This window comes from Nannospalax galili, unplaced genomic scaffold, assembly GCF_000622305.1.
Source record: "Nannospalax galili isolate Female #2095 unplaced genomic scaffold, S.galili_v1.0 scaffold298, whole genome shotgun sequence".
NCBI lineage: Eukaryota > Metazoa > Chordata > Mammalia > Rodentia > Spalacidae > Nannospalax > Nannospalax galili.
The window spans coordinates 2,608,534-2,622,211 of record NW_008344488.1 but is presented as its reverse complement, the minus strand read 5'-3'; the positions used below and the strand labels follow the sequence as shown (position 1 = coordinate 2,622,211).

General features: G+C 40.5%; 1 protein-coding gene across 1 annotated transcript in view; it reads left to right on the top strand.

The window, feature by feature from the left end:
• Kdsr (3-ketodihydrosphingosine reductase) overlaps positions 1-6,883 on the top strand; it is a 43,582-nt gene extending 36,699 nt beyond the window's left edge. The window contains exons 10-11 of the mRNA XM_008840655.3: positions 2,460-2,611; positions 3,210-6,883. Coding sequence (XP_008838877.1) covers positions 2,460-2,579 — 120 coding nt within the window. The 3' untranslated portion in view covers positions 2,580-2,611; positions 3,210-6,883. The remainder of the gene's footprint in view (positions 1-2,459; positions 2,612-3,209) is intronic.
• The last annotated feature ends 6,795 nt before the right edge of the window (positions 6,884-13,678 follow it).

Below are 13,678 nucleotides of genomic sequence, written 5' to 3'. Positions count from 1 at the left end.
CACAAGTCTGGCGGCCTGTTGTTTTCCTTCCCCTACCCCTCTTGTTCTTTCTAGACTACTCTCATCCTCAAGTTTCCTTTATCTTATTTCAAATCTTCAGATTTCCTCTTTAGGTTCCCTTTCACTAGAAAACTCCAGGTCTGTGCTCAGTGCCTGTGCCCACCCCTTCATTAATCTGCACTGTCTTTTCTTGAGATCTCTCCTCACACCTTGACCTTTAGTTTTGTTGTTTTATTTTTAAATAATACACTTTTATTTTTAGGTTTATAGAAACCTTGAGCAAAAAGTACCTGCATGCCTGACCACCACAGTTCCTTTTCTTACTGACTCATTATGTGGTGCCCATGATTCAGTTGATGAGTCAATACTGACACTGAATTATCAGCTAAAGCCCACAGTTTACGCTTGGGTTACTCTTGCATATCTGTGGGTCATGTGTCTGCCACTACAAGGCCAGGTGGACTAATTTCACTGTCCTGAAATTCTCCAAAGCAGCACGTTTTTCATCTCTCCCCAATATTCTGCCTACCTGCAATTTTTTACTCTGAAGTTTGGCCTTTGCTGGCTTCTGTTTAGGTTTTTTTGTTTGTTTTTTTCTTTCTTCCCAAAAAATCCCTTGCACTCATTCAGAGAGCCAAATCATTCAGAGAATCAAATTGTTTTCATAGCTTGCTCAGAAAAACAGAGGCTCTTCCTCAACTTGCCTTCTGCATTCTTCTTCCAGACATTCACCCTATTCTTTTGGCAAAACCTTCATGGTTTACCCTGCTGCCTGGAGACTGCACACCCACATCCCTGTTTCTGCCCCGTTTCTTTGCATCTTCTTGCTGCCTTCCACATGAAGGAGGAGGGATGGCTGTCCTATATACCATTCTCTCCCCACACTAATTTCGTTAGATTAGCTATATTAATATTTTTGTGGGACTGGAGAGGTGGCTCAGTGGTTAAGAGCACTGGCTGCTCTTGCAGAAGACCCAGGTTCGATTCCCAGCACCCACATGGCAGCTAACAACTGCCCTAACTCCAGTTCCAGGGGATCTGATGCCCTCTTCTGACCTCTGCAGGCATTGCAGGACAGGGGTGCACTTACATACATGCAAGTAATACACGCATACACATAAAAATAAATAAAGGCTGGGTGTGGTAGCGCACGCCTTTAATCTCAGCACTCGGGAGGCAGAGGCAGGTGGATCTCTGTGAGTTCAAGGCCAGCCTGGTCTACATAGTGAGTTCCAGGATAGCTGAGTCTACAGGGAGACCCTGTCTCAAAAGACAAAAAATAAATAAATAAATAAATAAATAATAAATAAATAATAAAATATTTAAAAAATACTCTTGTAAGATCTGTATTTGAGAAAATCATTTTTTGGCCTTCACAACTGAATGTCACAGTATTACTTTGCCTTTTCTTTGAAAATGTTTTGTCCTGAATTTCTTGACTTTGCTGTGTGGCCAAGGATGACCTTGAGCTTCTGATCCACTTGCTTCCACTTCCCAAGTGCTGTGATTACAGGTGTGTGTCACCAGTTCTATTTTATGTGGTGTCGGGGCTTCATGCTTGCCAGACACACACTTTGTCAACAGTCCACATACCCAGCCCTGTTACTTCATTCTTCACTGACCTTTGTAATCTCTCTTGGGATAGCTATAGATCTGAAAACTAGATTTGGGGGTATTTCATCTTCTGGAAGGAATTCCTACCCCAGCTTGAGCCTGGGCCTTCCAGCCACCACTGGGTCTGCATACCTGGAATGCCTGGTGGATAGCTTGTGCCTGGCTTCCCTCCCACTTCCTGGTGTTCCTGCATCTCTCTTTTGTGTGGGATTCCCTACTTCCTGGAGCACATGACAGTGTCTGACTTTGTTGACCCCTCACTTTATTTACTTCATCTTTCTGGAGAAAAGGATACCTGGGAGGCAAATACTTTTAACACTTTCATATGTGAGAATGTGCATCTTTTGGAACTGCTATTTAGAATTGCTTTAGTGAGAGTCTGTTAGTGGAAAAGGTAAAAGGCCATGGATAATTGCTCAGAGAGGAGGGGAGGGTCTTTCTCACTTCAGTATTCTTAGCACCCAGTAAAAGGCTCAGTACTCAGTACATAAATCTTAGCAAAGAAGCCTTGATTATAACTTGGCTCTTTGGGATGCTGGAGTCAACTGTCCCTAGCAACTTAACAGTCCTGTGCCTCTAAGAATACTTGTTTTGTTCTTTGTATGGTTGAATTTATTCATTTGGACAAATAACATTATCTCTCTGGCGGGCTCAGTGCTATCCAGTGGTACAAAGCAGACATATTCTCTTCTTGGGAATTACTGACATTTACGAAGTTTTCATTATAGTTATTCTTGGAGCAGATTAGATGTGTCCTAGAAACTATTTACTAGAGACCTACATACTTTGAAATGGGCTATTGTATCATACTGTTGGATGAGCTAAAAGGTCTCTTTATCTTGCAGGTGGTCACCATGGGCCTTTTCCGCACAATTGCTTTGTTTTACCTTGGAAGTTTTGATAACATAGTTCGTCGCTGCATGGTGCAGAGAGCAAAATCTGAAATTGTAGACAAAACCGCCTAATTCTTACCCCTCAGACAAAAGACTGTTCCCAAATAATTTGAACAGCTCGCTGCTATACAGGACCCAGTTTTTGGCTTGCAGACTCTTATGTCCTGTTTTTGAATATAAGAGATTGGACCAGTTCTCTTCAAGAAACCTGGCTGCAAGCAAAGGAATAGAATTTCAACTCCAGACAATATTATTAACACTATGCAAATATGGAATTGGAGACCATCCGATTTTCTGGGCTCTGAGGTGGAGCAGTGGTGGTGTGAGAACTAATAGCAGGTGAACAGGGTAAAGAAGAGTTCCATTTCTCACCTCCTCCCCCCATAGAGATCAAGACCAGAAATATACTTTGTGGCACATGAGAAGTTTTGAGGATTGTTTTTGTTTTTAGTTTTTAACTTTCCCTGAAAGGCAATTTCTGGGGTTTTGTTTTATTTGGTTTGGGAGGCATATTTTATGCAAGGTGCATTTTCCACACTGCCAGTAAGTCTGAGTGTCACCAGCACCTCTGCGCTGTGCTTGGAACTCTCCACTGTTAGTGGGAATTGGCTTCTCTCTCTTTGATCCCAATCCCATAAGGCTACAAGGGGGATGAGAGAGTAGTGCACTGGAAGGCCCCCTCAGACAAAAGACTGTTCCCAAATAATTTGAACAGCTCGCTGCTATACAGGACCCAGTTTTTGGCTTGCAGACTCTTATGTCCTGTTTTTGAATATAAGAGATTGGACCAGTTCTCTTCAAGAAACCTGGCTGCAAGCAAAGGAATAGAATTTCAACTCCAGACAATATTATTAACACTATGCAAATATGGAATTGGAGACCATCCGATTTTCTGGGCTCTGAGGTGGAGCAGTGGTGGTGTGAGAACTAATAGCAGGTGAACAGGGTAAAGAAGAGTTCCATTTCTCACCTCCTCCCCCCATAGAGATCAAGACCAGAAATATACTTTGTGGCACATGAGAAGTTTTGAGGATTGTTTTTGTTTTTAGTTTTTAACTTTCCCTGAAAGGCAATTTCTGGGGTTTTGTTTTATTTGGTTTGGGAGGCATATTTTATGCAAGGTGCATTTTCCACACTGCCAGTAAGTCTGAGTGTCACCAGCACCTCTGCGCTGTGCTTGGAACTCTCCACTGTTAGTGGGAATTGGCTTCTCTCTCTTTGATCCCAATCCCATAAGGCTACAAGGGGGATGAGAGAGTAGTGCACTGGAAGGCGGGGAGATGAATCTGCAGTCAGCAAACAGTGCTTTCTTAGTCAACTCTAGGAATTTTTCTTTTTTCATTCACGGGAAAAGGCAGCCTCTCTACATGTTTTCTGAAGAGAAATAAAATCATAGAAGCTTAAAAGTTTACAGTTTCTTCAATAGCCATGATGACATGAAGTTCACAATTCCATTTCCCTTCTAGTGTCTGTGTGTCCTTCCCATCTCTCCTTTTCCAGTTTTGCTTATATTGCTGTAATATTTTTGTAAAAAACAAAGACCAGCTGAGATTTTTCTGACTTGACTTTTTTAATTAATTCATGAATTCATGAAAACAAAAAAATTTTGAAAGGCGACATTCTTATCCTCACCGCATACATGTAGCTTTTAGGAAAGGTGGGGGCTGCATACTTTTGTTGTATTCTTAAAGTATGGTTGATGTGAAGCTACTCATTTTTGAAATGAGGTGGTCAGCTACTCTCTTGTCTCTCCCACTGAGCCTCAGAGCAGTGTCTGTATGCTGTGTGCTAAGGAATCTGCTCGTCCTCCAACTGTGCAGTCCCAGAAGTCCGCTTTGCCTTGGCATGCGTTCTAGCTTGCAGGTCTGTGGTTCACTCAGTGGATATCTATATCAAGTGCCTATGATGAGTCTCAGCCTGCATCCCCTGCCTCTGTCTGTTCACTGTACATGCTCCTCTGGCCTAAGGACAGTTACCTTTGTTTTGATGTTCTGTCCTGTCCTCCTTGTGTACACAGTAGTGCATTTCAATTCATTCCACTGGGAAATACCTCTATTCTTAAAGAAAACCTTCTTAATGATTAAGAAATTTAAAAATAAAAGCAATTGAAGACGTTGAAATTATATTGCCATGGCAAACCTTTTTTTTTTTTTTTTTTTTTCCCCCTGAGGGAGGGTCTTGCTATGTAGCCTGGGCTGGCCTCAAACCCATAACCCTGCATGCTGGGATTACAGCCATGTACCACCATATCCAGCAAGCCAGGCTTTTGAAGCTCTTGACTTTAAAGTGGCTTAGTTTTTAGTTAATAAGATACTTAATGGCTCCATTTTTATCGGGATCTGAGAAGACCATATTTTAAACATTGATACATAAGACATTATTCTTTATTATATAAATTGCTTGAAATAACTTCATTAGTGTTTACAGGAGTAGGTTGATAATGCCAAAATGGTTCCATGACTCTTCCAGTCAGGTCTAGCCAAAGCTTACAAGTTATGTCACACTGTAGAGCTGCTGAAATGGAATAGTGGAGGGCATGATCCTGATTTATGGGAAAGGATTGCATTTATATCTGGACACTGTTTCAATTTTATTTCCTTAAAAATGTTCCTTGAGAGTTGGTACTTTCTGCTGCTGGTCTGTATTCAAATCTAGTCCAAGATGGTATCTGACTCAATACAGTTAGCTATTTAACAATTCAGTATATCATTTTCCAAATTACCTTCAGTGAGAGGGCTGTTATGCAGGCAATGAACTTCCTGAATAAATTGAAAAGCCCTTGTTTTGTGGTGGGAGATACTGATCCTAACCCAGTTTAAACTCAGGTTTACAGAGGCCACATTGTCACTGAACTCACTGAACATGCTGTTTTTGTCCATGATGTTGAAGGTCCCCACTCCCTTATTCAGAAGTTTGGAATGAAATTTGTTTTCCTAAAGTTAATGTGATATCAGCGAAACGAACTGATCTGAGAGTATTTGGGTTTTTATGCCTCATCAACATCACGTGCCTGTTTGTTAATGTCACTAGACTCCATACAGGTGTCTGTGATATCTAGCCTGTGTCTCACATTACCTTTGAAAAATCCAGCAGCTGATGAACTCTGAAACACATACTTTGGATGCCACATTTAAGCAGCATCCTACAAAGCTCTGATTTCATTCCAAATGTGAAAATATTACAAGGAAAATTCTGTTTTTTATCTGTTTTGCGTCAATTTTTGCACATTTTTCTGCTCAGGAAAAGAAGGGTTAGAGAAATTCTGATTTTTTTTTTTCTTCCTGAGAATTGAACCCAGAGCATTTGAGACCAGAGCTGTACTATTGAGTTATACCCCCAACCGTGGAGTTACAATTCCACTGAAGTGTGTGCTCTCTGTATGTGACCAGTGACAGTTTATGAGAATTTCAGTTCTGAAGTGCCTGCTTTGTTGGTTTGGGTTTAACTAATATAGTTTATTTTTTAAAATTAACATAATTCTGCTACATAAATTCCAACACGTATTCAAGAATCCTTCACAATTGAGAATGAATAGGAAACAATGCTCAATTGTTGAAAAAAAGAGTCATGGACTAGGGATGTGGCCCAGTGGGAGAACTCTTGTGCAGCATATGTGAAACCTTGGGTTTGATCCCCAGCCCAATCCAAAAGAAATACTTTTATAAAGGCCATTCTCTCACCTATATTTTAATTTTTAATAATTTGCACAGTTGACAATTTAGAATGCTGTTGTAGTGGTTTCTTCTTATTGGTACTTATAATTTAGTTGCATATATTTATCTGGATTTGTTAAAACATGTATTATTGATTCTTGCAAGTAAACTTTTATAAAACTTTTTAATATTTAGATGATGAAAACATTTCTATACTCATTGCTTCAAATCAAAGAACTGTTTTTTTCCTTCTGGTAGAAGGAAGTACCGTGATTTTACCCCCCCCTGAATTATGTTAATTTTATCATACTGTGTTCTGATTTAAACATGCCTTACCCAAGGTTGCATTTAATATTCATAATTTTTAACCCTAAGATGCTTTGTATTCTCATTTCTCTTAGTTCTCAGCTTTAAAAAGTACCTGTTAACCATTGTTCCCTGGCCCTGGACTAGATTATGCTGTTCTCATTATGGCTAGCATAGTGGAGTGTCTGTGGATTTGCTATTTTGAAGACGAGAGTGTTGCCATTATATTTTACACTTGTTCAAAGTGACAACTCTGAAGACATTTTTACATTGACAAAAGAACACATGGCTATTTTGATACATTCTAGAACTTGTGTTTGCTACTTTAGAACTAGCTTTTGTGGCAGAATTGTAAAGTAATTTTCATATCTTGTATTTCTGAATCACAACAAAAAAATAAATGGGGAACAAGCTTTATTGATCTGAGAATTTATTTTTCTAGAAATTTGTGTTTTCTAAGAGACTACTTAAGCAACATAGAAATGTTTTTGATAATGTTATCTTGACCTGGCTTCTTAAGCATTTCATAAGGCCTGATATTATATTTTAAGAAGTAATATTAGCAAGGTACATACTTAGTATTCTGAGCTTATTTCAAATATGTTCTGCTTGTGGGAGTAAACATTTAAATATAGGGAATTAAGTAACATTTCTTGAGCAGTTAATGTTTCAGATACAAATACATTTCCTGTACCTTATACCTGTATATCAGTGAACTGTCTGCAGGTTCTGACATGTGGCAAGTTGTGTGTGATGGATATGCAAAAAGGACATGCCTTTATTCTCATCAGTTGAATTTTGATCACATAGAGAAGAAATCCTTTCCACGTCTTGTTATTTTATTTAATTTTAGGTTATGTTTGGCTTTTTTTTCTGGATCTTCCAGAGAAATGAAAATGTTCAACCATCTCATCCATATGTATGTTTGTGAGATTTTACCATTTTTTTCTCCTAATTTGCTGAGAGGGTTTTTCTTATTGTTTTTTAAATAATAGATGTATGTTAAATGTTATTACCTGTATTTTTCTGCACTATAAGCTGATTATATGACTTTTTTTCTCCTTTATGATTTTTAGTTATTTTTATTATCATATATACATTGTACACAGTGATGGGTTTTATAGACACATTTTCACTCGTTTGTCATTTTTTGGACATCTTGAATTGCAAGCTTAACTTTTCTTTAAATTTGAGCAATTTATATTCATAAATGGCATGTGATACCACTTACAATTTTTATGTTTGGGTGTTTAAAAGAAAAGAGACGTTCTTGTTTCTTGGTTTCTATTTCATTCCTGATGTCACCTGGTTTTCCTCATTCCACATATACTGCTTGAATCCCAGTGATGATGAGCTTGCTAGAGGGGCTCTAAGGGTGTAGTAGTTCTCTCTACTTTTCCCTCCCTCCTGGTGATTTCGGTCTTTGTTCTCCATCTCCACGCCATCCGTCTGCTGTCTTGTATCCTTACACATCTTCCTGGGGAAGGAGAAGCCAACCCCCTTTAAATATTTAAATATCTTTGGCTCTGGGCCTTTGAATTTTATGCCATAAAGATTTTAATGCTAAGCACTTTTCTAGGCAAGGGATGTACCAAAGACAAATGTGGTCCCTGCATTCAAAGAGTTTACAATATAATACGGAAATACGCCAGAAATTACACTGTGATTGACAAGAAATATGGTTAAGACATCACAACTAACACTGAGAACAGATAGGTGTGTTACCATTGAGCGCTTTGCATGTTTTAACTCACTGAAATTATATATGCACACACTGAGTAATAGTGCTTATATCTCTGTTTTGTGAATGAGGGAGCAGACAGGTTTAGTGACCAGTCCAAGGTCACAGCTGTTAAATCAATGGAGCCAGGATTCCAACTCAGGTTTCTGGGTTTTAATCTCAGCCTTTAGCCTCTTAACAAACCTATGTCTAGCAGTACAGGTGGAGTCTGAAGGCTGCCCAAGAAAGGAAGGGCTGATTTCACAGAAGTGCTTGAGTGGAAACCTAGGGAACAGATATGAATTTCCTAGGTGGAAAGAGTGAGTTCATTTCAGGGGAAGGAGCAGATATCTGCAGGCAAAAAAGGTGAGAGGGGGGAGGAGAGAGAGCAGTGGGAGAAGAGAAGAGCCACCAGAGGTTAATACAACTATAAGGGAAATAGGAAGGGTGAGCAGACTTGGCCAGATCATGCCATAGAAAGAAGTGAGATTCTAGCATTTGAGTTAGTTTGAACAGAAATAGCAAGATTTTAGTTTCCAAAAGGTCATGATATCCCTTGGAATTCAGTTTTAATGTTGCATGGGACTTAGTTATTGGAGTAAATAATCCTCATTAGTTTGAAAGGCACCCCATTAGATACATATTATAGGGGAAATGTCACCTCAAAAATGTTGACCTGCTTGGCCTTTGGAAATAAGTTCAGTAAAGATGTCATCAGGTTAAGACAAGGTAATTGGGATGGGTTCTGATCCAGTATGACCAGTGACCTTATAAGAACAGGAGAAAATGGAGATGCATGGGAAGGGTTGTATGCCCTTGAGAGAGGCAGGTGAGGAATGGGATCACAAGCAGGTCACCACCAGACTAAGAAGAGACAAGCAAAGACTATCTGAGTCTCTGAGGGGGCCTCTAATCTCCAAAGCTGTGAAAAAATGTTCAGTCCTGTTTTAAGTTACACCATTTGTGATACTTGGACATGAAAGCCCCAGGAAACAAATGTATCAACTTTGATCATTCTAATTATTTTCACAAATATCTGAGAGATACTGTGTTTTCTGCTAAGTAGCAAAAGAGTGAAGTCAGTTATTGCACAGAAGCGTCCAAGTGCTTCATTTCATCTCTTCCCCCAGGTAGTAACACTACACTTGTTTGTTTAACTATTGCTACTTCAATCCAAGGAAAGCAAGTAAGCATTTGAGAAACACAAGTTCCTATCCTTAGCCTGTTTCACCTTACAAGTCACTAATTTGAAAGGCAAAAAATAGTAAATTTCCTATGCGCTCTTTTGTAAACCAAAATTAAGCACTATTTGCCTGATATTTTTGCTGTTGCTGTTTTAGTGCTCAGCATTGGACCCAGGGCCTTCCTTACACATGGCAAGCCATCCCACCCCAGGCCCTGGCTCACTGTTAAATTTGTACTCTAACATGATTTATCTCTTGTTCATTGCCTAGTTTTAAAGGTTGTTGCTTATTAATGTAACTATTTTTGAGGTTTAGGATCTACCAAAAACTAGTGAGGTGAGCTTCCAAGTTAATCTAAGGCTTATTGGTTTAGATCTGATGAAAGCATTTTCCAACTCTGACAAGAATGGTTGGACAGGAGAGCAGACAGACAACTGGAATGTGATCAGTCACAATGGAAGAAAGTTTCTTAGATTGAAAGTACTGGGAATAGTGTCTGGAGCTCATGCAGTGCTTGCCTACCCCTTCCATAGCACTGTTCAGCTGTGTCTAGGGCCCTTGAAATTAGAAGCCAGCATTTTACTTTCTGGATTGCATATCAGGCCTGTGAAATGTTATTTTCTAAAGTGGTCTATCTTCTATTTAGCCTATATGGAGTATCAGTTTATCTGTCAGTCTATCTTACTCATTTTGTTTATTCATTTCTTTCTCTTTTTTTTTTTTTTTTTGGTCTTTTTGAGACAGGGTCTCCCTGTAGTCCCAGCTGACCTGAATTCACTGTGTAGACCATGCTGAACTTGAACTCACAAAGATCCCCCTGCCTTTGCCTCCCAAGTGCTGGGACTAAAGGCATGTACCACCACGCCTGGCCATTATTCATTTATTTCTATTCCATTTGAGATTATGGTTTTTAACCTAAAATAACAAAAATGGTTATATTTATTTTTCTTTTGGGGAGGTTGTTTTTTACTGTTTTGTTTTTGAGACAGGGTCTCACTATGTAGCCCAGGCTAGCCTGACTCATTAGACCATTCCAGGCTGGCCTTGATCTCACAGCAGTCCACCTGCCTCTGCCTCTGCCTTTAGAACACTGAAATTAAAGGTATGGCCACAATGCCGGGCTTGTCAAAATGGCTGTATTTCTTAATTCATCTTCCTATTATCAATTCTCCCCCACTTAAGGATCATTTTAAATGAAAGGTTGCATAACTGGGAAGATTTGATACACATTTATATTAACCAATAGTATGTTCATACTAGAATAATATTTTTGAATTTTATAAATTTAGGGAACAGTCACATTGATACTGAGCACTTTCTGAATAATGCTGTTAAGCACCAACCAGCAGGTGGCGAACCTGGCAATGAAAAGCTTTTTGTTTAGCAGACCTGAGCATGAAGAAGGAAAACAGGCCTTTCAGATCCATGATAGATTCCCACTCTCTGTATCTTTTTCCTTTCTCTTCCTGGTAGAATGCATCCAGGTATAGCTGACAAACGCTGGTCCCTGGGCTCTTAAGACGTGGACGCCACCTTGGAAAGTGAAAGGTCCACCTTGCATTTCCAGAAGGTCTCAGGCTCATGTCTAGCCCGAGGCTGTTGGTCATGGCTGAGATGCCACATAAGGACCCAGTCTGGGAAAACCTGTGAAGTGAAAGGTCAGGAAGCATTTCTTTGGGAACAGGGGATCCATTTCCTTTTGGCTGTCCCTTTGCAGAAGTACAGTTCTTTCCCAGCCCTGTCCTCTCGTTTCCTCACCCCAGTGCTGCATATTAAAAGCGCAACAGCTTTCAATTCCTCTTAAGTAATTTTGGGGTTTAAGACAAGGTTCTGAGAAGATCCCTAAACCATGTTATAGAGTTAGTACCATTTCTTCTATTTCTGTGGGAGCACATCTCCCAATGCTACTCCAAAGCTGCCCACCTCTCCAGCAGTGCCAAGGAGAAGAGAGAGGACTCTGCCACACTCATCAGAAGGGTAGGAAAGAGCATCTCCTTTCATTCCCTTTTGCTGAGTAAGAGGCTTGTACCTTTCATTCTCTTTCTCAGCAAGAGGCTTGTGCTGGGGCCTCATTCCCACAGGACAGGGGGTGGCCTGATAGCTAATAGGATAAATCAATGAAAAAGTAAAAATGTGGTATATATATGTATATATTACACACATATCATACATATGTCTATAAAGACACACGTAAATAAATTCATTGGGGGCTAGGAATATAGTTCAGTTGGTCGGGTATTTGCTTAGCATGCATAAAGCCCTAATTTTAATTCCCAAAACCTCATAAGCAGCACATGTATGTATATGCTTGTAATCCTAGGACTCGAGATGGAAGCAGGAAAATCTGAAGCTGAAAATTATTCTTGGTGACATAGTGAGTTCAAGGCCAGCCTGGAATACATGTACAGGGAGACCCTGAATAATAATAATAATAATAATAATAATAATAATAATTAATATTTAATAATAATAAATAAATAGGGTCAGCAAGGCTCTGCAGGTAAAGGCACTTGTCACGAGAGCCTGATGACCTGAGTACCATCCCCAGGACCTATGTAAATATGGAAGGAGAGAACCCACTCCACAGAGTTGTCTGCTGACCTTTACCTGCGTGCTCTGGTACATGTTCCCCGACTTCCACGCCCACATTTCATGTGCACACACACAAGAAATTTAAAAATAAATGCATTTAGACTAGGAAAGACGGACAAAATACAGATGATGTCTGAATTTATTTATATACATTGCAGTAAGCAGTTGTCTTGTTTCTGTGTCCATAGCAATCCAGTGTGCCTATGTGTACTTGAGCCCTATTAGGCAAGCTGTTGTGCTTTTAGCAAATATTTTTTTCCTTGGTGCTTTATTTATCAACAACAAAAATAGTTAAACACGTGCAACTTGTTTATCTCCTTGTTCTTCTCTCTTGGGCTATTCATACTGGTGACTTTAACAGTGTGTCTGCTTGTGGGCACAAAGATCTGTATCATCATTTGAGGTGAGGCCATCTTGGATTGGCTGCTAGACAGAGGTGGGGAGATCAGAAACCCACCCATTCTAGCCTTAGGATTGTGGGCTTGAAAGGTGCCATGCAGCATTCTCAAGGTCCAGCCCTGACCCAGTGCAGGGGGCAGAGGAAAAACAGTTACCCTCCATACATCCTGCCCTCCTTTCCCTGACCCAGAGTGAGGTCTGGCCTTTTTATGCAGGTTAAAAAGAGCACCCCTGGGTGCACAGGGGTTGTTCTGCTTGGACACTTCTGCAGCAACTAAACACATCACTTGGGACTTCCCTTGAATATTCTTTAAGGAATGTGGGGAGTTGCCTCTTTCAACCTGAGGACAGTGCAAAGGTCCCACTATTCTGGAGTCAGTATCTGCCTCAGTCATCTCTGAGCACTGAGCACTGCTAACAGTGTTTGTGTACACTACATACACAGTTAAAAGAATACATGAGATTATTCACACATACTTTACATATGGTTAGCAAGGGTCATGTGATTGTGTACACACTACACAGCAAGGATCCATGTGTTTGTACACACTACACACATGTAGTCCATGCAAAGGTCCATGCAATTATGTACATAGCTCACACACACAGAAAGGATCCATGCAATTGTGCATGTGTTACATCTGGTTAGAGTCCATGCTATTGTGCACATACTACACACTGGGCTATAAAGGGCCATGAAACTGCACACACTACACACGGAGCCCATGTGATTGTGCAGAATACACATGAGGTTAGAAAAGATTCATTCAAATGTGCACACAATACACACATTGTTAGAAAGGGTCCATGCAATTATGCACACCCTACACACGGTTAGAAAAGGTTCATTCAATTTTATACACACTACACACATGGTCCATGTGCTTGGGCCCACAGTACACACTGGGCTAGAAAGGGTCCATGCAACTGTGCACACAGTACACACAATACACACATGGTCAGAAAGGGTCCATGCAACTGTGCACACACTACATACAGTTAGAAAAGGTACATGCAGTTGTATACACAGAAAAGGTCCAAACCGACTGTGCACACACACGCTGGATTAGAAAGGTCCACGTGATTGTGCACACTACACACGTAGTTAGAAAAGATCCATGCAACTGAGCACACATAAAACACACATGGTCAGAAAGGGTCACACTACGCACAAGGTTGGAAAGGATCCATTCGGCTCTGGCACTTGTTCGGCCCTTGCTCCGGCACACCCACCCCCGCAGCCGTCCCCTCGGCGCGGGGTCCCCCGGAGCCCCCGGCTCCCGGAACGCGCGCCAGGCCCGCCGCAGGCCGGATGAG